Source organism: Urocampus carinirostris, chromosome 4 (assembly GCF_059441175.1).
Source record: "Urocampus carinirostris isolate Australia breed hairy pipefish chromosome 4, RoL_Ucar_1.0, whole genome shotgun sequence".
Taxonomy (NCBI): domain Eukaryota; kingdom Metazoa; phylum Chordata; class Actinopteri; order Syngnathiformes; family Syngnathidae; genus Urocampus; species Urocampus carinirostris.
Genome location: NC_142352.1, coordinates 28,860,026 through 28,884,420, shown reverse-complemented (window position 1 = coordinate 28,884,420; position 24,395 = coordinate 28,860,026). Strand labels below are relative to the sequence as shown.

Genomic DNA, 24,395 nt, shown 5'->3' with positions numbered 1-24,395 from the left:
TTCACTTCTTTCTTTTCTTCTGGCTTTTTTTCTGAATTTTCCCAGCTCCTCTTTTCTTTTCCCTTTGTTTTTTTTCTCAGCTTTTCACTACTTTTTCATTTTGGATTTATTTTTTATTTTTTGTTCTACCCACCCCCCTTCCTTTAAGTCATTTTGTGCACAATTTTACATAATATTTGGTCGTGTAGGGATTTAAGAAGCAAAAACAACCTGAAGAGCCGTTTGGGACCCGAAAGAGCCGGGGCAACACACCGGTTCTTTTTAGTGAGCCGAGCCGAAGAACCCGGTTTTCGAAAAACTCTGCTGACTTTACTCAACTTCGTTCTACTTCGAGATTGACTTCAAAATACCAAATTTAGAGCACAGCGTCAGGGGAACCCGTGTATTTTTACCTTCATGCACTGTAACTTTGACTGAATTCGCTTTTTAGTTAGCAATTTTGAGCCCTCATTTTTGTGAGCTGGCTAGATTTTCTTGTGCGTGGAAAAGCTCTGGGTAGTGCGCAATTGCGCACACACGCAGCTTAGAGGGAACATTGCACAAGAGTATCAATTGTCAAGGTGAAGCCACGCATACCTCAAACGTTCTCTCAAAGACAACAGCATATGTCTCACTGATTTGGAGGTTTTGTAATTTATCGTGCATTTATGCACAATGTTGGTTTTGTTCTTTTCATTGTGTGCACAAGTAGAAAAACAATATCTTTTGAGTCTGAAAAAAAGTCATATTTTACTTTACATGAAAGTAGTGTTTAGTGAAATCACCTATGAAACTGGTAAGTTTGAGTAGATCCAACAAGGTTACGAACCACTGTTCCAGATGATTCCAGTATCCTTCAAAACACCTTATTCATACAATCTGCTCATGTGCAAGATCAATGGAAGAAAAATCTCTATCCTTAAAATCAAGTGTTGCACTGGGGTAACATATGAGACTTGTAGGACCCTCGAGAGACAATAACCATGATTGTGTTGAAGAAGAAGATTCAGAGAGGCAAAACATTAACATCAGCATCTGGTTTGACCTGTTGGTTGGACTCCGAAGGAAACGCCTCTTTAGAGGTCTGAAAGGGACTGAAGAATCTCTAAACAAATCCTCGCAGACATCATGGCAGCTGGTGTCACAATACTGATGCTGTTGGCAACAACACTCAGGTCAACTTCATCCGACAATTTTCAGGGAAATAGCATTCATTTCCTGAAGCCATACAGAGAACCTAATGGAAATTTTAAGGTATTTTGCTTCACTTCTTGCTTTTGTTGTTGTTTTTCTGGCTTAAGTGTTGATACAAACTAAATTATTCAAATTTACAATAGATAGTTACTATCAATCGAATAGACAATCTTTGAATTTATAAAATAATAATATAAAATGTTTTTACTTTTCTGTTTCTTCCTCACACAGTTCAACAATATATGAAGTGTATCTTGATTTACCACCGTTTGTTTTTTTCGGTTCAGTGAATGTGAAAAACCCAACACACACCTCTACAAATGTCTCCAAAAAGAAAACTGACCCTAAATAAATGATGTCTTTATGACCATGAACTTCAAAAGAAAGTAATCTGGATGTTGCACTGTTCCAACATAAACACTTACATGCAACTTGTTGTAAATCAAAATCCAAACACAATGGTTACCTTAAGAACATAGGAATATTCCAAATTGAGTGAATAGGTTCTAGTCAGCCATCCATATGATTTTGTTATATATTCAAATACAAACCATACACTTTGAACATCCACTTACTTTAAAATATTTTTTCAAAAGGTAAAAAATGAGAGATAACATTTTCTATGAGTAATTCCTTAAAATGGGGTCAAGTTGTTCAGAGGCAACGAGTATTATGCTATTTTCTGTTAAAGGGACAGTGTATATTATTTAAAGCCCCTTCGCAGCATTAGTACATTCTGGAGCCATATCCCCCTTGTGGGATGTAGCTAGAGTCAATGATACACACACATACTTGTATTCTTGGAGCTTGATACAGAGGAGGGGATTCCCCATCCCCTCACTGAACTCAACGCCAGTAGCTCAGGAGGTAGAGCGCTCGTCTTGGGATCAAGGGATCCCAGTTCGAATCCCGGCTTGTCCGTGTTACATGTTGAAGTGTCCTTGGGTAAGACACTGAACCCCTAATACCCCCAATAAGCAGGTTAGCGTCTTACATGGCTGCAATACAAGGCCGCTATTGGGAAATGTGAAGCACACTGTAAAGCGCTTTGGGAAGTCATTGACTTGAAAAGTGCTATATAAATGCAGATAATTTCATTTCATTTCATTTTAACCGATGTGTCGCAACAACTGTCTTTGGGAGTCATCAGGTGACCAAACCCCCTAATTCCAACCCCTAATGTCAAGGGGTCAAGCAGGGATACCCAATGTTGTCTTCGGTATGACTCGGCCAAGGCTCCAACCAGTGACCTCCGAAGGCCACCGAGCTTATTGCCACTGAGCTGGTGGTAAACATTAATTTATTTAATAGTAAACAATATTGATTCGAACCATAAGCAACAATACATGAACTATTATGTAAATGTTCAATTTTTAATTAATCATAGATGGAAAATTATTTATCTGACATTTGATGAGGAATCACCTACAGGGAGCTGTCCTTTTTTTCTTTGATTTTCTATTTTTTTCTTTCTTTTTCTTTTCATATCTCCATCTGCCTTTTTTATACCATTTTGTAATTTGTTCTTTCTTATTTCTTTCTGTTTTCTGTTTTTCTACCCTTTTCTTTCACTTTTCGTCTTTCTCGTTTCTTCTCCCTGTCCTTTCCTTTTTTTCTGTTTCCTCTTTCTTTTCCATTTTTTTGGCGGCAGTAGCTCAGGAGGTCGTCTTGGGATCAAGGGATCCCAGTTCGAATCCCGGCTCGTCCGTGTCACATGTCGAAGTGTCCTTGGGTAAGACACTGAACCCCTAATGCCCCCAATAAGCAGGTTAGCGTCTTACATGGCTGCAATACAAGGCCGCTATTGGGAAATGTGGAGCACATTGTAAAGCGCTTTGGGAAGTCATTGACATGAAAAGCGCTATATAAATGCAGATCATTTCATTTCATTTCATTTTCTATTTTTTTCCTCTTTTCTTTTTAATTATTTTTTCTCTTCCATTCACAAAAGACTAGGAAAAAAATAAAAATGAAAACCGTGCAGTTTGTTCGATTTGAATTTCTGTAGTTTTTATCTTTCCTTTCCTGATCTTTGTTTCACTATACAATACAGCGACATCAAAATTTGGAACATTTTGTGTTACTTACCCACAATCAAAAATGAATCAGGTTTTGTTAAACAAAACAACAAAAAGTAGCTTGAATAATTGCGGTTAACCTCCAAATTTGGATCATTTTGTTGTAAAACCTCCCCCCTTTATACAAACCTGAAGAAATCAGTTCAATTAAAAAAGGGGTAATCTTGGACCAATCAATCCAGAATATGGCATCAATGTTTGACCAAAATTTTGCCTGCAAAGAGCTTGAGGAAGAAAAGACTTACGTCATTCTTTATAAGTGTCACAAGAGAAGTTATCGTGAATGAAGTACAAAAACATCTCACAAACATTTACAAATCATTTCATGTGACAGAAATGTCGAAATGGGCGGCCGGAATTTTTGACTGGCAAATCTTGGCTTTTCACACACGTAGAATTAAGCTCCTTGTCTTCTAACACCTCATTATGGCCTCAGGCAAAGTTGGGGAACTCCAATTCTTGAAATTTGCCGTACGTCTTGTTGAAGAATGGCTTTTTCCGCTGTGCGTTTGTTGATTCTGAAAACTGATGAGCAGGTCCTTTGATGGGTTTATTACAGAATATCCTGGGCATAAATGAACTAAGAAGTAACGGTTGTAGCAATTCACTTGTGAAAAGTGTTGATGTGTTTTAACATTATTCAATTAGAAAAAGGGCAGTCCATCGGGTGATTGGTACCAGTCTGCAGCCCAGTGGATGCCGACCATTGTCATAGGACACTTATGTTGGCTATGGCCAAGGTGAACGAACCTTGGTTGGCCCACTTCCTACTTGGGCTAGGACATCGGATACAATCTGGAGGCTGGAAGTGGGGTTCCAGGAAGCAGACAAATGGGGCAATAAGACGGACAGTGTGACGGACAGATCTAGTTTGGTCTTTACTAAATACCTTTGACAGAGGCCTCCTTGGACACTGAAGCCAAACATGGTTCATTGCTCACCTCTAATATCCATGTGGATCTACTTGTCCATCGCCTGCACAGTCCCAGACGGCTCAAGGCCCTGCTCCAAATACCACGTATGGTTGTCTAAACCAGTAACTTTGAACCGGTGTGATGTCAGGACCTACTATTCCACCTTGCTGACACACTGCGACCCAAATCAAGAAAAAATGTCCACTTCTCAAATTCATCGAATTAAAGAATTGTGAAATTTAAAGCAGTGATGGTAGAATCTACTCTTTTTATCTTGTTTTAGAAAAATAAAACAAGAAAATCGCCAGCAAAACCAAAACGATTAAGTACCGTGTATACTCGTATATAAGCAACACCCTAAACTGTTTTAAAATAGCCATATACTAAAATAAACTTGTACCAATACATTTCTTTAAAGTGTACCTCATCTCATCTCATCCCATTAGCTACACCGCTTATCCTCAGTAGGGTCGCGGGGGTGCTGGAGCCCATCCCAGCAATCATCGGGCAGTGGGCAGGGGACACCCTGAACTGGTTGCCAGCCAATCACAGGGCACACAAGGACAGACAACTCACTCGCTCATTCATACCTAGGGACAATTTGGACCGGCCAATTCACCTGAATTGCATGTTTTTGGAATGTGGGAGGAAACCGGAGTGCCCGGAGGAAACCCACGCAAGCACGGGGAGAACATACAAACTCCGCACAGGAAGTCTGGAGCTGGATTTGAACCCACGCAGGAGGTTCCCAAGACATGAACTGTGCCTTACATGCGCTAACCACTGCGCTGCCGTGCTGCCCTAAAGTGTACCTAAATAATGATAAATATTTAATTATATCAATAATAAAGATTAATGTACTGGTAAAAAGCTAAAAATATGGGAAGGAACACACCTATATTGCGTGGTAGGAACACCTCTACCACTGACACATGGAATGTCCGCAATTTGAACCAACAAGGAAAGCTGAAAGAACTTATCTATGACATGGAAAGATACTCTTGGGACCTTTAGGGTCTACGTAAGACCAGATGGAAAGACTTTGAAGAGATGACCGCTGATGAGGGCCATGTTTTCTACTATGGTGGAGAAGCTAACAAGCTCATGTATGTTGTGAGATTGTTGGTGCACAAAAGCATCTGTACTAGGATGTTCCCAATTTCAAGCAGGCTCATCACGTTACGCCTTCAGCATCACACTCATCCAGGCCTGTGCACCAACCATAGAACAGTGTGGACTTTTATGCCCAGGTTCAAGACATCCTTGACAAATCACCAAAGAAAGATATGATTATTTGGCAAGGAGACTGGAACGCCCAAAATCGTGGGAATGCTCATAGAAATTGGAAAACAAGCTCTAACCTACAAACCAATTAAAGAGGACAACTGCTCCTTCAACTAGTTAGTTTAGTGCTGGCAACCACTCTTGGCAACCACAGGAACTCCAGGAAATGGACATGGCACCATCTGGCTGGAATCCACCACAGTCAGGTTGACTACATCCTTATTCCACAACATTTCAAAATTAGAATCAAGACAGCACATATCCAAGCGCAGATGTGAAAAGGGATCATGACCTGGTCATGATGAACTTCCGTGTTCGCCTCCAGATGGTCAAGACGTCTTGGAACCCACGGATCAAGTTTAACCTTGAGCGACGGAAAGACCCACAGGTGGGCGAGAGCTTCCAGGCTTTTATCGGTGGGAAGTTTGCTATTTGCGTGCCTTGGACGAACATGTCGAAACCCTGACCACTAAGTTCTCAATAAAATAATTACCAAAATCTCCATAAAATCAGATGTGGGCCCTCCCAAACACTGCCATGCAGGCTCTAAATGACTGAACAAGAAGAACAGATTTAGCAAGGCATTATTGACCCCCTGAAAACAGGTCAGAGACCCACTTTTGGGTCCCAAGCCACCAGTTGAGAGACACTAGTTCAAACTACCGGTAATTGACAGTTTTGGCCATGTCGCCAAGACTTTTTCAGAACAGTATTAAAAAGAAAGTCATTATATAGTATTTACTGTACGTTTTTTGCCTGCTTTCTAGTCTAAACACGGCAGCCTGACGACTGTTGCATTTGTGGAATTAATCCGTAGAAACTGAAAATATTTGGGAGTAATCCCTTTCATATTACACGTCTGAACTCGTTTTTGCAGGTGGCTTTCCAACAAAGACAGAACACCCGGAATAACTGCGTTCATCAGTCCACTACCTTTACATGTGAGCATTGTACAAACTTCATCAACAGTATTGTCTTGCAAACCGACTGGGACAACACTGGGCAGGACAGGTGGTGTCACTCAGATAGACAGACAGTGGCGGACGTCTTCATGAACATGTCCCACATTTCACTGAGGTAATAGTATTAAAACCTTTCACATTCATGTTCAATAACTGCATTACTGTTTTGTGTGGTGGCGATGGGTATGGGCAAGTTTTGATACCAGGTAATACTCCCTAACTCTAATTACTATACATATATCTTAAGGCTGTGGCTATTAACCCACATTAAGTATATTTTTAGCTTTAAGGCAAAGGACATTCTGATATCTCTAACTCATGCCATTGTGACAACATAATCAGATACCTAATTAAATAAACTAACATTCCCTCTTACGGGCTCTTTAAAGAGCTCGAAATCTTGAAGGGACAGAATGTGCATGCTCAATATCTTTAAAGGAAAACTTCCTTCTCTTGAACTCTTCATGAGTTCGACTTAAAGAACCGTAATTAAATCAGATTGCTCATTATGGTTGTAATTTAAAGGTATGACAGTGAAACAATCGAATTAAAAGAGAAATTTGAAATTTTCATCCAACTAATTGAACGAGGTCTATTAAAAATCATAAAGGGCTACACAGACCACCATTGAGATGAGGTCCTTTGAATTAGTGAGTGATGCGCCTTCAACAACCTGGCGCTCAACATTGAAAAGAATGAGGAACTCATCCTGGACTTCCGTCCGAATAAGGCCGCCCTTGCTACCCTGTATGTCAACGGCGAAAGTGTAGAGTGAGTGGAGTCCTTCAAGTTCCTCCGAGTCCACATCTCTGCCAACCTCTCCTGGACATCCAAACCCTCTACACTGATCAAAAAGGCACAGCAGAGGCTGCACTTTCTGAGAGTGCTCAGGAAGGAGCCGCTTAACCTCAACCTGCTGGTGACTTTTTATTGGTGAGATATTGAGAGCCTGCTTACCTACGTTGTGTACGTGTGGAACTCAAGCTGTACAGAATCGGACAGGAAGGGACTGCAGAGGGTGACCAACACAGCACAGAGGATCATTGACCGCCCCCTTCCACTCGTGTCCACCATCCATAACTCCTGGTGCCTGGGAAGGGCAAAAAAACATCAGAGACTACAGACTGTCTGGCTTCCATCCAAGCTCAACTTTTGTTACACTTGTATAAAGACAAAAATAGCATTAATTTAATTGCATTTCCTTCTTTTATTTCACTGCATCATCCATCTATCCGCTGATGTTTAACCTACATGAGGGCAAGGAAAAACTTCCAAAAAATATGTGGACAACAACTAAATGAATAATGTGTTTTTCAAAGTAACAACGCTATGATTAAGTAATACAACTAATATATTCTTTCTTTTTTTCAGTAATACTGGATGCTGCTGGGCACCTAACAATGATAAGAAAACTAATTGGACGAGCCAGGCACATCTGGACCTTAGAATGCGATCTGACACGGGAGCCATTAACAAATGTCCAGAAACGACTACAGTGTCCCCCATAAGGTAAATATTATAACTGCTGTTTTGCGATCAAACTCAACATTTAAGAGACATTTGACAAGTAAAATAGCACCCAACAAGTCGCCTTGTGTTTGCATACAAATAATGTATTATTTGTTGATGTTTGCCCTTTTTTATCATCATCTGTTTCCGCTTTCATTTGTTTTAAAAACATACATAACAATAACAAAACTTCCACACAGAACAAAAACAAGAATCATAACAAAATCGATTAGCAAAACACATAAAAGAAAAAATAAGAGCTTTCCCTTAAAAATTACAGTCAATATTGATATTATAAGATTAACATCTCCTTCCTCTGATTCTTTTTTTCTTTTTAAAAAGAATTATTGACCAAACTGTGATTACAAACAATAAGTTGTGCAAATTTTAAAATTTACAAACAAAACATGAAAGCAGTAAAACATTGATAGGTTGCAAATACAGGGTGTTCCAAAAGTCTTGGGTACATTTGGACATGAAATACTTTGGAAACTATTAAGGATACAAACGCATGCATTGTCAATGGTTGCAACACTTTCCGTTATGCAAGGCTTCAGCTCATCCACGTCTCTTGGAATAGGGGGTATATAGACCAACCCTTTAACAAATTGCATGGTGTGAAATCGAGAGATCTGGGTGTCCAAGACATGATATCCTGATCATTCTGCCTAGACCATCCATCCATCTGTCTGGCAGTGTTGTGTTCCAAACCTGTCTAACTTGACTTGACTCTAACCCTGAAGCTCCAGTGTAGTGGCGGCCCATCTCGTTGGAGAATAAAGTCACCAGACTCTTTTTCACTCAATTTATTTTTAACCAGCATGTCGTGGTTCGTCTCACCATTAACTCCTGCTTTTTCATAGAGAAATAATCTGTAGACAGCTTTCTTCAACATAGCACAAAACACTGTCACTTTTGAGGAATCTCGTTGATGTTCATGAAGTTTATGTAAGTTCACAGTACCCTGTATGCAAGTGTTTTTATTTATGTGAAAATATGTCTCATTGCTAAAAACAGGCCGGTCTTCAAATCTTTCATCAAAAGTCAGGATGAGCTGGTTTCTCAGTGTCTTTCCGCTGTAGAACTAACGTATATTGTAAGGCGCCATCTACAGTCTTCTGCTTAAGACACGTCAAGTGGCTCTTCTGATCCATTCATGGTGGCGCCGCTGGAAATCAGTTCCAACTTGTTCAATCACATCTTCTGACGTTAAGGGGCGTACCATCCTTTTAGCTGAGCATAAACACCCATCTATTATGAATTTACTGTATCATCTCATTATGGACTTCCTCTCTGGCGGCTTCTCTACGTTTTTTTTTGTAAAATGCACATTGAACAACAGTCCATTCTTAAGTTAAAAAATGTAACCACGCAAAATAGTGAAAGCCATCACTGGGTCTGAAAATAAAATTATAAAAAAGCAGTAACCTTACAAAAACCTCATTGAATTAGCTTTAAAATGGCACAACTTTTATCTTGCTACAATTCGTAGTTAAGGAGATATAGAGACTTCAAATGTGCCCAAGACCAACACCTTATATATAGGGGAAGCAGTGGTCCTTTGTTAAAGCAAATGTATTGACTGAGAAGTTCCACCTCAATGAGCACTAAATCAAAGAGTGATGTTTTTCTAAACACTAATAATTTTCTGTTTGTTCTTTTATGCAGGGTGCCCCAGAACTGTTTTTCTAAGATTCAACTTTTAGCCTATGACCCAGATGGAGATCATGTTAAGTGTCGTTTGTCTGCTAACGCTGCAGTTCATGACAACATAACTCTTAACCAGGTAATTTCTGAATATTATTTATTTAAAATTATATTCGATAGATTTTGCATAGGACCAACTTGAAATGTTGAAAATTACATTGACAGTAAATGTCAGAACCAGATAACACGGTGGACCCAGACACGTAACGTTTTCACACAAGCTTTATTTTAGGGAAACGAGGCAGTCATGCGCGGGAACACAAACGCCAGCGATTCTGCGATCGCTGGGCAGAAGAGATCGAAATGGGACAGGACAGATGGGAACAATACAAGACACAGATAACGGTAGCGAGGAGGTCCCTCAGCCGTTTCATTTTCCTGTGCCCACAGCGAAGAGGTCCCTCGACTGCTTCTGTTTCCTTTCCCTTCAGCAAGGAGAAAATCCCTCGCCCTCTTGAGGTTACCTGTCCTGGCATTAGAATTTCTGTTGCAGCCTCTCTGATCTTTGTTTTTGCTGTTTGGGGAGGTAATGTCATGTTTTGGCACAACACCTTCCCTCAGAGAATGCTAACCAGGTTTGGTACTGTCATGGTTGCCATGGCGCCTAATTGGCCCCGCCCACGTGGCACCAGCTGCAGCTCATTGACAGATTGGCTTTCTGTCTATTTAAGCTCAGTGCTCTCATTTTTCCTTTGCAAGGTCGTCAACAAACCTCTGCCCTGCAAGACGTGGGTTTCGACTCGGTTCTGTTCCTGTTGGTATTTCCTGTCATTTCATGCCAAGCTGCTGCCTATCGTGCATGACTCCCTATTGCTCGTAAAATAAAAGGCTTGTGTGAGTAAACATCACGCGTTTGGGTCCTGATCCTGTTCTGGTTCATAACAGGTACTGGGCACAGTTGTGTCCAATCTCACCCCACTTGACGATGATTATTATCTTTGTTTTTTGTTCCTGGTTCTTGTTATCAAATAAAATCCTTTGTTGACCATACATGCCTCCATTCTGGCTTCTCCGCATTTGAGTCCAGTTCCGCAAATTAGAACAATATAATTTTTATTTACGCCCCGGTAATGTTTCAATTTAAACAGAATCAACTGCAAGTGAGTACAGGTTGACTGCACCAGTCTCCATTAAGATTGTGAAAGAATACAACAGGAAAATGATCCCCACTGTTTTGCTTTCTGTTTTCCCAGAATACGTGCACGCTGGAAAAGACCGGCCATGTCACTGTGGGTGTCTACGTGTTTGAATTAATGCTTGAGGATTTCCCAACAAAAACCATTAGTTTGTCCTTTGCAAATGGGACATCAACACAGTGGGAGAACTCTGATGAAAACGCATCACCTCTTTGCAAGGTGAAACTGCAATTTTTACTGGAGAGTAAGTGATTCTTTTTTAAGGCTGCCCTTGTGAAATTTTAACAAAGTTAGAGATATCCTCCAGAGGATTAGTGATATGTTTGTAGTATAGTAGACACTCAAAATAAGGAGATAAGACATCAACAGATTTTATAACAGCATAGGACTGTACCAAAACCCTGCCTTACCTGAGCTCTTTCTTTTTATTAAGTGTCCTAGGTTATAAAAACAGATAAGCCCTATGAGGCATTGAACTCAAAGAAGAGCAACATGATTGGACAACAGTTAGATGTAAACAGAGCATAAGTCAAAATAAAAAACAACAGTATGGAATAACAGTCGAAATAATGAACAGCGAGCCAAAAAAGCCAAACAACTCCGAGCAATAATACCTGTCAAAAGAACAAACAAACCTGACATCCTCAGCGAAGGTCTTTGCAGGTGTCCGATGGTAAATATTCAATAAATAGATGGGTCGGTAGATAGGTAGGTAAGGCACAGAAATTGTAATCTTGGAAGTATTTCAAACACTTGACCCCCCAATCTCATCTTTAAGAACATGCAGGACATGCAGCCCTCTATGGCCAGGTTGCCCACCTCTGAAATATAGGTTTACAGTTAACTCCTTCTCTCCTTCCATTGAAAATTCCTCAGTCTTTTAGCAACTCCACTGGCTCCCAATAAACTATAAAATCAACTACAAAATCCTTCCCTGCACCTTAATGGGCATTCATAACCTTGCCCATCTGTACCTCTCCGACCTACTTCTCATTGCCATGCCATCCTGCACCCTCGGATCATCCCCCTCCCTTCATCTCACTATACCTGCTGCCTGTCTCAGCTCCATGGGGAGCATAGCTTTCAGCCGCTCTGCCCACCAGCTCTGGAACTCATTTCCGCCTCACCTCCGGAATTCCGCCAGCCGGTCCGCTTTCAAACCCACCTCTTCAGACTTGCCTTTTCATGATCATCTGCTTCACACACTACCCCCTTTTAATCCTACTGTGTTTTTATTCTCTATTTATTACTAGCTTTTTTAATTCTTGTTTTATTCTTGCTTTACTGTAGTTTGTTACTTTGTTTACAGTGACTTTGGGTGTCCTGAAAGGCACTTTGAAGTCGAATGTAGTATTATTATTATATATGTCACATACCAGGACAGGAAACAGGAATGAGAACCCAATCGCGTAACGTTACTCACAATTTATCGAGGAGAGGAGGAATGCGCACACACTCGATCCGGGGATTGATGGTCGCGGAAGTAGATCGAAATCAGAACTAAGGAGTGGTCAAAATCAAACAGATCGGGCAGAAAATAAAACAGGATCAAAACACAGGCAAATTCACAGGACTTGGCATATCACACAGAGTCTAGCCGGAGTTTCGCAGACGCTCTGACAATAAACGGCTCAAAGCACAGCGTTTAAGTACTCCCAGGGAGCAATCTGTCAACGCGTTTTAGCCGGTGTCCATAAGCGGGGCCAATTGGGCGCCGTGGCAACCGTGACAAAACTTGGCGCCACACGGCTGGGACCAATTGGGCGCCATGGCAACCGTGACAATATATATTTTTTTAAAGACTTGACCCTTTAATTACATTTGTTTCAGTCCTCTCTTCACTGCCAAATTGTGAACTGGGTCATGTGCAACCCAAGTTCTTGGACCCAACACCCAAACATGGTTCAATTTTTCATGCCACCGTTGGTGACAAACTGACTCTTCACGCTCAAGCGCAGGCTCATCGTGCTACGTAGGTCTCCCTTCAGTTTTTTACTCAAGTCAAACATTTCCAAAAAAGGATGCAAATGCATTCAGTTGAAATTCTCAACATTTTCTTTTGTGAAGCATCAACGATTTTCAGGTAAGCGGCCCCAGAACCATGAACAAAGAGTTTATTGATGGCGAAAATGGAATAGCAGAACTCACATTAACCTGGACCCCGGAGCACAGCGATGCGGACAAAGTTGCACCCGTCTGCTTCACTGCAGAGACCAATGAATCGTAAGAGTTGTAATACACTGTTTCTCAACTGGTGGGTCGGGACTCAAAAGTGGGTCGTGGACCTTTCCCTTGGTAAAAGAAAAAAAAGGAGGGCCAATAACACTCTTTAACAGTAAATGGCGATAATACCATACCCAATCTCTTCTACCTGTTCAATCGGTTCGTTTAAGAGGTACACTTTTCATTTAATTGTGATTTTGCTGATTTTATTGACCTTTTCTGCCAATAATAATGGGTCCCCTGAAAGTTAGCAATAAAGGGGAGGAAAAGTGGAAAACAGTGACAACAACAGTCGAGTCGAAAAAGGAAACAATTGCAAAGTACAAAAATGGTGTACGAGCGTCTCCCAATGAAGGACTTCTGGAAGGCACAGTAAGTAAATTGTCATGATTACTGATTAATATCACCTGTGCCCGCTCATTTGGCGTCAGCCGCTGCGGGCTACCTGATTGGTTTCCTTGTCCTTTTTTAAGCCCAGTCTTGTCACTTTCCGTTTGTCAGTCCATCAGCAAACCTCTGTGATTACAAGGCAAGCATTTTGACCCTGACTCTCGCCTCTCCCGTTTTTCCACCCGTCCGTTCCTGATCTCCCCGTTTGTCTCTGGCTCCGACCTGTTTTTTATTCCGACCACGTTTGCTCTCCCGTCTCGCCTTACAACCCGCTTTTGATCCCAACCACGTTTTTGCTCTCCTGTCCCGGCTATCGACCTGTTTTTCCGTCCTTTACACCGCAATCTCCACTTCCGTATTCAGATCACGATCCGATTGCGTGAGCGGCTTGCTTCCCGCGTCCAGCGAGCACCGGATTGCGGGCGCTGCCCTTCCTCTTTCTATCAATAAACTTGTGGTTAACGCGACACATTTGGGTCCTGATTCCGTTCTGGCCATGACATATATGGCTCTAAAATGTTATACTGGTAAAAGGCTTAGAGTATATCTATCTTTATTAAATACATAACCAAATAATTATGGATATTTAGGTACACGCTTTATTAATATTTTGAATTCATTTTAGTATGTGGGTATTTTAAAGGAGTATAAGGAGGTTGCTCATATACGATGTAGGCTTATAAGTGAGTGTACACAGTACTGCACTTGCATTCGTTTTGGGTCACAGCTTGCTCGTCATCAGGGTGGAACTGTGGGTCCTGAAGTCAGACCAGTTGAGAACCAATGTTCTAACATATCAACAGTATTTCATGTTTATTATGAAAACCTTTCTAATTTCTCTATCTCTGCTCTGAATTTCAGTCAATCAGAAATGAGGTGTCTTGTTGTCACGGTGAGCAAAGCAACATCCGTTAATGGTTTGTTAATCCAAATTATATTACTATATTTTCCGACAAAATTTATTTTAACAAATGTGCAGAGTATCCATCCTTGTATTGAGGACCAGATATGTCAAATACAAATTAATGTCAAAATGTCAAAAAATAAAAAAATTACAGATAAAAACACAAAAATAGACATTGGAAAAATATATAAATGTAAATCAAAAATATACATTTCTACATAGAATAAACATCAATCAATAAATAAACACTAATTCTCGTTTCATTATGTAGTTTGAAAAAGCGAGTACTCATGCTGACATCGACGGAGGACTGATTCTGTCTTAGGTAGAAATACATGTATAATTACTACAAATATATGCCATATAGATAAATGAACAACAAAATTCATTGCACGGGGAAAACGTATTGTATTTATTTAACCATTTATTTCTACATAGGGCAGGATAAGTCCTCCATACACAGCTAGATGTTGCCCCCCACAAGACCTTTTGGTTCTATTGCCACATTTCAGGCTTCAAATATAAAAAACCTGAAAATCTTTCTAAGAATCAATATGTGAGACACAATAGTGACGTAAAACCAAATGATTTCAACATTCTATATATTTACCATGAAAATAAATAAAATGTAGGTGTTGCAAAAATATTGCCCCCCTACTGTCTCACCTCATCCAACTGACTCTAGAACTTATTTGATGGCTTCTGAATGATCCAATGTCAAACTAAGTGACTAACAATGACAGAGTGCACTTGTGTGTCACCAAGTCACAATTTAAATGCACATGGTCTGTGATGGGATCAATGGTCTGTGAAAGGAACAGGTAGCATTATGAAGACCAAAAACATACCAGGTAGGTTTAGGATAAAGTTGTGGAGAAATTCAAAGGAGGAATGGGATACAAGAAGATTTTACAAGAGTTACCGGATCACTGTGTGAGCAATTATATAAAAATGGAGGGAGCATAAAACCAAATGCAAAACTACCAAGACCTGGACGTCCATCTAAACCTTTGGCCCAAACAAGGGGGAAAGTAATCAGAGAAGCAACCAAGAGACCAATGATTACATTTGATGACCTGCAAACATAGATGAGGTGGGACAATCTGTGCATATGGCAAATATCGGTCTTACTCTGCATAAATATGCCCTTTATGTAAGCAAGAGTGGCAAGAATAACCCCCTTTCTGGAAGAATAGCACATAAAGGCCATGCATATCATGTAATTTTCCCATTTTTCATTTCACCTGTTTGTCAGAGAACTGTAACATTTCAATTACAGCATGAAATTGTATCTGAATGATGTAGATACTTTCCTGAAATCTGATTTCAGAGACACCGAGCAAAACAATAGTGACATGCTCAGCCAATCAAATGACGGTTGCCGTTGCCAGGCTGACGCTGCCTGATGTGGACGTCAACTATTTGTCACTGAACGACGCTTCCTGCTTAGTGGCTCATAACGAAACTCACATCGTCGGCTCAGCCTCCTTCAGCACTTGCGGCACAACGGTTGAGGTTGGCTTTTTTCCCCCATTCACAACATTTCCAATTGATCAACAGGGTTCGTACATCTGTCTCTTGGCCAAATTCAAGCAGTTTTTGAATACTTTCAAAGCTAATTTTCAAATTTCTCTAGTACCATTAAATGAAAAATCTGGTGTGAGTCATGTATTTTGCAGAGCCACAAATCTAACTGTGATTTGTATATTGAATTTTGAATCTTGAGTGTGCATTTTTGGCCATAAAGACGCATGATTTTTAGATCTTGAGTAAATCACAAGTGTATTTGTGGATCTGAACAATATGTGTGTCTTTATTTTAGAGACAAATCCCTCCCCAGGATCAGTGTTGAGTGAAGATTCCATTAATATCTAGCTTACATTTTCAGTTGCAGGAAGTTCTTCCCATCATAATTTACCACTGAGAAATGCTACCTTAATTTGGTGCAATGCCTAAAATAAATGTCTATAATTGATGCATAATCCTTACACCAACACAAGTTCATAACGCCCTGTTTAGGTGTAGCATAAACCTATCCTCTTGGGCGGGACCCATAGGGGTCTAATGACACTCCATAGGACAATACCATACAAACTAATACCAGCTGCCGTTAATCACGAGGGAGGAAGAAATACTATGGAGAATAAAACACCACAGAGCAATGTGATTTTTAAGCAGAGTTGTTGAGAAATATGACAACAGTTTTGAGCATTTACAACAGGGGTGGGCAAACTACACCTGTGAGCTTGCAGGCTTTTCCAGGGAGCCTGCAAAAGGAAAATTGTCAAAGTATAATTACAATCTGTCACAGACCAGAAACGAACACAGGACTCAATAGCGCTCGTTTTCTCAGTTTTTATTAGGAAAGAGAGGGAGAGTAAGGCTTGCTTGCTTGCTTGATCCGAGGGCTGACGGACAACAGAAGCGAGCGAGGCGAAGTGACACCTCGGTGTCTGGCGGAGACAGGCGGGAATAGTAATTTGTTGGCCGGGACGGGAGATCAAAGGCGATATTGAGTTGGTAATCAAGGTCGGTAACAGGGGCAGGCAGAACGGGGCGTAAACAGGTCCAGAAACAGGTCAGTAACGAAGATCAGACAGGAAAGGGCTTAGCAAAAACGGAGTCGGACGAGAAGGCTAACTGAGCAGAAGGCAACAGTTCGCAACGATCTGACAGCCACCAAGAGGAATCCGGGGGTTTAAAAAGGGAGTGTCCACCAATCAGCTGTCCGGGCTGTTGGCGCTAATCAAGCCGCCGCAGGTGCTGCAAATTGGCAATCACGACACAATCTATATAACAGTAAATAAAGTACTACTAAAAAAACGTGTTTTTTGCCAATATGGTCCTCATTGTCCCTTTTAGTGTCTACAACAAAAATACTTGTACAGAAATAGTACAAAAATACTACAAAATTATTACAAAACTAATGATCAAATGTATTCTTTGAAAACAGACCTAATACACTAATTTGTGTTCTGAAAAGAAAAAATATGAAAGAAATACGACAAAAATACTACTAGAGTAATACTGGAAAAACACAACTACAATAATATTACAAAAATACGAAATACAAAAATACTACTTTAGAAATACAAAAATACTACTATAGAAATACTACAGATACACCACAAAACCCTACTTTGGAAATACAAAAAAAAAAAAATACTATGGAAATACAACAAAAAATCAAGTGCAGAAATACTAAAAACTTATGTGCACTACAGTAATAGTATAATACAAAATACTACTTCTCAGTAGCCTAGATGGTAAGGCGCCCGCTTTGAGACTGGGAGGTTCGGGTTCGCGCCCCGGCCGAGTCATTCCTAAGACTTAAAAAGTGGTCGGCGGCGCCCTCTCTTGGCTGCGGCTGCATCGGGTCAGATGCAATCGACATTTCGTTCTGTGTACATTGTTACACAGAATGACAATACAAGGAAATTATTATTATTATTATTATTATTACAACCGAAATACTGCAGAAAAGCAACTAGAGGAATTTTAAGACAGATATACTACAAGACATACCATTGTTGAAATACAACAAAAATACTAATCCAGTGTTACAAATTAAGACAGACGTACTACAAAAGTCAGAGTGCAGAAAAAAAATACAACAACAGTAATATTACAAAAATACGAAAGAAATACTACTCTAGAAATACTGCGAAATAATACAGATATACACAAAAACCTACTATGGAAATAGTGAAAAAAATACGACGGAAATATGACAAAAATTTGAGTGCACAATTACTAAAAACACAAATGCACTACAGCAATAGTATAATACAGAATACTACTTCAGAAACATAACAAGAAAAATACTACAAAAATGCAACTACAGATATACTACAGAAAAATACAATACTACAAAATACTAGATATACTACAAAACATACTACTGTTGAAATACAACAAAAATACTACTGCAGTAATACTAAAAAAGTCAGATTGCAGGAAAAAAAATACAACTACAGTAATACAGTGCTGTATTTCAAAACTAGGGACCTAATATATTATTTTGCTTTATTGGTGAGTGTTTCAAAACCAATTTTATAAAACTAATCCATTTAAAAACGTAGAAAGAAATATAACATACACTTATTATGCTTCACTCATAAATTAAAAATAATGGGATAGGTATCCAGGATCCCTTGGCCACATTTCTGAACACAATGCAGCCCCCACTCCAAATAGTTGCCCACCCCTTATTAACAAACACCTCCCCAAAAATTCAAGGACTTTTCAATCCCTGAAAACACATTAAAATTCAAGCATTTCCAGGGATTTCAAGCACCTGTACGAGCCCTGGACAAACTCGCATCACTTTCTTCTCTCATCAAAACAGGAAGAAGCAAAGTACATCGTTTTCAAGAATCATATCCAAACCTTACACGATCCAAAGACAATTATATCCCGGACAAAGACGATAAAGATTGGATTTTCTTGCCAGTTCCCCAAAACAGCCAGCATCTCCTCCAATTATGATCTCCAGGAGACGGATTCGATTTTCAGCGACTCCCGATTCAGCACATTTACTTATTCGTTTGACGTTTACAAAGATGGCGACTTCTCAAGTAAAGTGCAGCCTAGCGCTTACCCGGTGCAGGTTGAGTTCCTTCAAAACATTTATTTGGGCATCAGGGCAGAAACACAACTGCCAAATGTCATTTTGTTCTTGGACTCTTGTAAAGCCACCCCTGACGACAACCCTGACAATGTGGACTACTATGATCTTCTCAAGGACGGGTAAGTACTGACCAGCGTTGGTTGAGTTACTGAAAAATACTCTTGAGTTACAGTTACTGGTTCTATCCATCTACCCTGGTCATATCCAGGGTTGGGTAGGGTTACTTTAACTGGATTACTTTCAATTACTTTTGGATTACTCCAATACCAAATATGCGAATAAAAGACAAAAGAAACTAAATATGAATACAATTATGACTCACAACACGTGGTAAGCTTTCTCTCCTGGCTTTGATCTCTTTGATGTCCGGCAAAACTAACATAAAATGTGACAACAAAATGAAAATAAATCCAAACAGCTTACCAACATCATTTTTGCTGTTCCATGTATTCCGTTACTCCCCAAGCCTGCACAAAATTTAGTCATTTTATTCATATTTAGTTTATTTTGTCTTTTATTAACAACCCTGGCAATATGACAAGTTCTTGGGGGTCCAATACTCGCGCTATGCATCGTATTTATTGACTATCACAGCGAAGTGAAAAGGATGAGAAATATTAAAATAATCATAACGAATGAGTAAATGGCGTTTCCGCATGATCTTTTTGTCTTTGCAGATGTGTCATGGATCCATCTTTAAGAGTGGAAGTTGTTGAGAATTTGTCCTACCACTTGGCATTTCAAGCATTCAGATTTGACGGGGACGACGATCAGGTGACGGGATAACAAAATGATGTGTGCTTTAACTGTGTTTTTAACCTCCACAATGCAAATTTCAACTAAAATTGACTTGAATTTTGACTTGGGCCAGTACTGATTACATCCGATCACTTGTTACATGTTGATCAATGAGTCACAAATTCATATTTTGTTTTCTATAGCATCAAAGTTTTGTTTTATTGGGCCACAACTGGATGCAAAAGTAATAGTTTGGTGTTGACGGGCCTTTTTAAGATCAGGGTTGGGCAAAGTTTTTGAATCGCTGGCCGGATTGGGTTAAAAAAAGAAAGGGGCCATAAGCCCGCCAGGCCTGGGGACCTATCCAATTGCTTTTATTTGCATGAATGAAAAAATATACATGCACACTTCAACACATTTGTTTTTATATTTGTTATAAATAAATAAACTTCCATCATTTTTGTATTAGGTTGACCTTTATCAAATGTATTATTTCTATGGAAGTATTTTGGTAGTTTTAAATTCTAATTGTATTTCTGTAGTAGTATTACTGAACTAGGAGCTTTATAGTATTTATGTAGTATTTCCGTCCTTTTAGAATTTAAGCAAAATATTAAATCAGGTCCCTATTTTAATCATTAAGTTTGATATTTAGATTTATCGTATGTCTGAAGTAATTCTTTAGCATTATTTTTGTACTATTTCTGTAGTAGTATTGGTAGTTCTTTTTAGGATATAGTACAGTGGGACCTCGCTACGTCGCGGTTCCACGTTCGCGGGTTCAGAGCTTCGCGGGTCTAAAAAATAATAATAGTAAAATAAAATAATTTAAAAAAATATATATATAATTTTTTTTAAGCATTTTTGAAGGGGCGTCGCTACTTCGCGGATTTTCACTTTTCGCGGGTGGTTTTGGTCCCCATTAACCGCGATAACCGAGGGATTACTGTATTAGTATTGTCACACGCCTGCTGCTTAGCTTATCTCTGAAGAGTAGGACAACGCGATACACCAACAACAGAGACCAGATGATGAAGGTGCTGTATCTGAGTCAGATCAGGAGGATTCTCCTGCTATTGGTAACCATGGAAATCAGAATCAGAGCAAACTACTATATCAAGGCCGATAATATTTTACTATCTCGCAGGACCTTTGTAATATTTAAAGTATATCTGTCGTAGTATTTTGGTAGTTTTGATTTTGTAGTATTACTGTAATAGTGTTTCTGTGATGTATTATTGAAGTATCGCATTACTGAAATAGTATTTTTTTGTATTTTCCCTTTTCAGAATTAAAGCAAAACAATTAATGAAGTCCCCAATTTAATCACTAAAATTGACATGTAGTGTTGGAGTATATAAATTTCAGCATTTTTATAATATTTCCATAGGAGCATTTTTGTAGTATTTCTGTAAGTGTTTTTGGTATTAATGAGTAGCATTTTTGTAGTATTACTGTAGTATTATATCTGTAATAGAATTTTTTTATAGTTACATTTCTGTAGTATTTTTAATAATTTTGTAGTATTTCTGTAAATCAATCATTCATTCATTTCCTTCTGTCCATTTTTTCAACCCAGTGGGGCCCATGACTCAAAAAGTTAGCGCACTCCTCATCTAAACCGTAACATGTTCTGAAGGTTCAATCGAATGCAACCATAGACTTGAATCTGTAGTTTCCAAGTGGAAACGAATAGTCAGCCACTGTGGCACGCATCCTCACAGCAAGATTGTAAACCACCTTCATTCAGGCCTCATTCTGCAACTGACAATCAAGGATCCAATATTCTTTTTTTACAGTTCTACATCACCTGCTCGGTGCTTCTATGCAACATGAGCGATCCCCTCTCCAGATGTGCAATGGGTTGTCTTAAGGAACGCTTCCGCAGAAGTGCAATGGACACGCAGACCTCCGTCCGGTACCTGACTCAGGGTCCTTTCCAACTGGTCAGTGACGCTGTTCCCAGTGGGGTTGTGCGCCACAACAACCGAGACATGAAGATTGATTCTCAGGCCATTAAAGGTAATCCCAATTTCCTAAACATGTAAAGTATGTGGAAATCATACATGGTTTTTGCAGAAAAGCTAAATATACAGGGTTTGTACACATCTTTCAAGGCCAAATTTAAGCACTTTCAAAGACAACTTTTTAATTTCTCAAGTAGTAGTAAGAGAAGAAATTTAAAGTGAGGCATATGCAATTTTTCATCTTGTGTTTGCATTTACAAGACATATGACTTTTAGATCTTGATTAAATCGTTAATATATTTGCTGATGTGAACAATAAGTGTATAAATATTTTTGGGACAAATCTTTACCCCATACAGGTAAAATGACAGTGATATGTGGCTTACAGTTTTCAGTTACAGGGAGTTCTTCCAATTCTGATTTACCACTGAGAAATGCTAGCTTAAATTTTTGAATGGCTCATAATAAATGCCCATAATTGATATGTTATCCTCGCACTGATACACATTTGATAGTTCCCCGTTTAGGTGTAGCATGCACCTGTCCTCAAGGCCAGGACCCGTAGGGGGTGATGACGCTTTATAGGACAATATTGTTGATTACAAAGGACTAAGCAAAGCGACCAGGGTGCAGCGTCAGCGAGATTTTTAATCAGACTTGTTGCGAAAACTTGGCAACAATTTCAAGCATTTAGAAGCACTTCACCCAAAATTCAAGCACTAACCTATTTTTAGATACAGAATATTAAAATTCAAGCTTTTTTTAAAAAAGCTAAGCAGCGGTACGAACCCTGTATGTATTTCATCTGTATATTCCATTTATTTGCCAAAATAGTGCGTTTTGAAGACAGCACGTCTTTGACATCTTGAGCTGTGACGTCATCTGAGTAACATCAGCTCCTAGCAAGACAGTCACCATATTGGTTTCAGGTTGATTAGTTGAGTAGGTTACGAGTGATCTAGGCAAAGTTTCGGTCATTTTTCGAGAGAATGCCTTGGAATTGCGTTGCAGGTGGATGCAGGAACGGTACAACAAAGGTCCCGCAGTTGAAAAAGGGACAAAACTGCAGCCTTGCCGGTAAAATGCGAGGCTGGCCGACCCCAAAAAAACGCAATGAGCAGACAGGCTAACTGGGAACCAACAACGAAAAGCAGCGGCTACAGCAATAAATGTTTAGCCGGCAGGTGTTCTGAAATTACTTCCCACCCCACGAGACTTCCTACCAATGCAGATAGTCTTGACTCTTCACTGCTTCAAAGTACTGTTTTCTGACCTAGCTTTCAAGCCTTGTGTGTTTTTCTGTGGTTGCTTTCAAGCATGGTGCTTGTTTACTAAAGTAATCATGCACTACTTTACGTATGCATGCCAAACCTCGTTTTTTTTTCATCAGGAACCGATCTGTTTGCAACATTTCTTAGCTTCAATGTTGCTGGTTTTACCTAATTAATTATCAAGCAAATAAAGTTGCTGCCGTCAGGTAAGCTTACGGTTTCACGTCTCGAGAGGGTAGGTCGATCCGGCAGAACACCAGGAATAAACCAAGGGGCACGGAAAAACGGGTGTTAACGCCAGGCCATTTCGCTAAGAAACTCACCAAACAAAACGGGAAATCCATCGGCAGCCCCGACGCTAACATGAAGCTTGCCAGGCAATATTATACCAACTTTGAGAGACGTGATGAGAAACACAAACGAAAGGCCACAATGGCCTACCTAAAACGAGGTGTAGGCAAAGATAGGATGCACGACGTAATGATAGCAGGTACACTTACCCTACGTAGCTTGTGGAAGTCAAAGTAGGCAACTCGAATAAAACAGTCAAAAGGCCCCAAGCGACAGGGTAAGCTAAGTTCCAATTTTTCAGGCCAGAAACGAGCAGTATGTAATCGCTGTAAACTACAATCTTGGTTTCGGAGCTTCCTCACATGCTGTGTTAATGGGATTCATCATTTTGAAGGTGTTGTGTTCCTTTAATGATGCCACAGCTCTACAGGAAAAAAAGTCAGATGGCTAGCCTTTGAAACCAATTTTTTTTAGTCCCCCGGAGTGTATTTTGCAACATATTTGCAGAATTGTTGGGAGGAACACTACACTTTCTGTGCCTAATGTAAAAAAAATCTGTTTGGGAATACCTTTAAAGATGAAGCCAGACACCATGCCTACATGGACTCCAACGATGTGATGAAGACTATTGATAATTACACACCAGGTGCCTTAACAAATTGTCCATGTTATCTTCCCCAAGCGTATACTATCATCTAACATCTGTATTTATATTTTCTGTTAGCTTCTGGAGAAGCCAAAGTGAGCAAAGGACCAATGGAGGTCAAAGAGATGCCTAGTAGCGACTTCAGCACGGTGATCTTGGGTAGTTCTTGCTTGTTAGCTGTGCTCACATTGGCAATCATATTCGCCTATTTCACAGGAAAGAACAAAGAAGATGACCAGAAGCCTCTTCTTCTTTCTTAATCTGCTAAGTAATGTTGTTCATTGGATAATTCTGTGATTATAAAATAAATGTTTTACTCCATTCAGCATGATGTTTCAGTTTTCTCATTCAATGCATTTTATAAACTAATTGTTCTTACCAGTGATGTTCAAACCCACTAAAAACCTAGGGGGCAAGCACTTCTGATGCATCTCACTGGCCAAAGGACACGGAATACTTATCCTCTTATCAGCCCTAAAAGTAGATAAAAGCTTCAGTGTTCCTCCTGCAGCTAGTGTTTCACCCCTGGCGTTAAAATAGTACTCATCTACGTGCCAAATATACTCATGAAA

The 24,395-nt window shown here is 39.7% G+C and overlaps 1 protein-coding gene across 1 annotated transcript; it reads left to right on the top strand.

Moving 5' to 3' along the window:
* The first annotated feature begins 1,107 nt into the window (after positions 1-1,107).
* Positions 1,108-24,083, top strand: LOC148367219 (uncharacterized). Its single transcript, XM_088333222.1, has 14 exons — positions 1,108-1,233; positions 6,327-6,526; positions 7,783-7,920; positions 9,589-9,706; positions 10,821-11,007; positions 12,594-12,735; positions 12,831-12,986; positions 14,238-14,286; positions 15,613-15,795; positions 18,629-19,029; positions 19,588-19,684; positions 21,448-21,670; positions 23,755-23,823; positions 23,902-24,083. The coding sequence occupies exons 1-14, from the start codon at positions 1,108-1,110 to the stop codon at positions 24,081-24,083; spliced, it is 2,271 nt and encodes a 756-aa protein (XP_088189348.1).
* Positions 24,084-24,395: the final 312 nt, after the last annotated feature.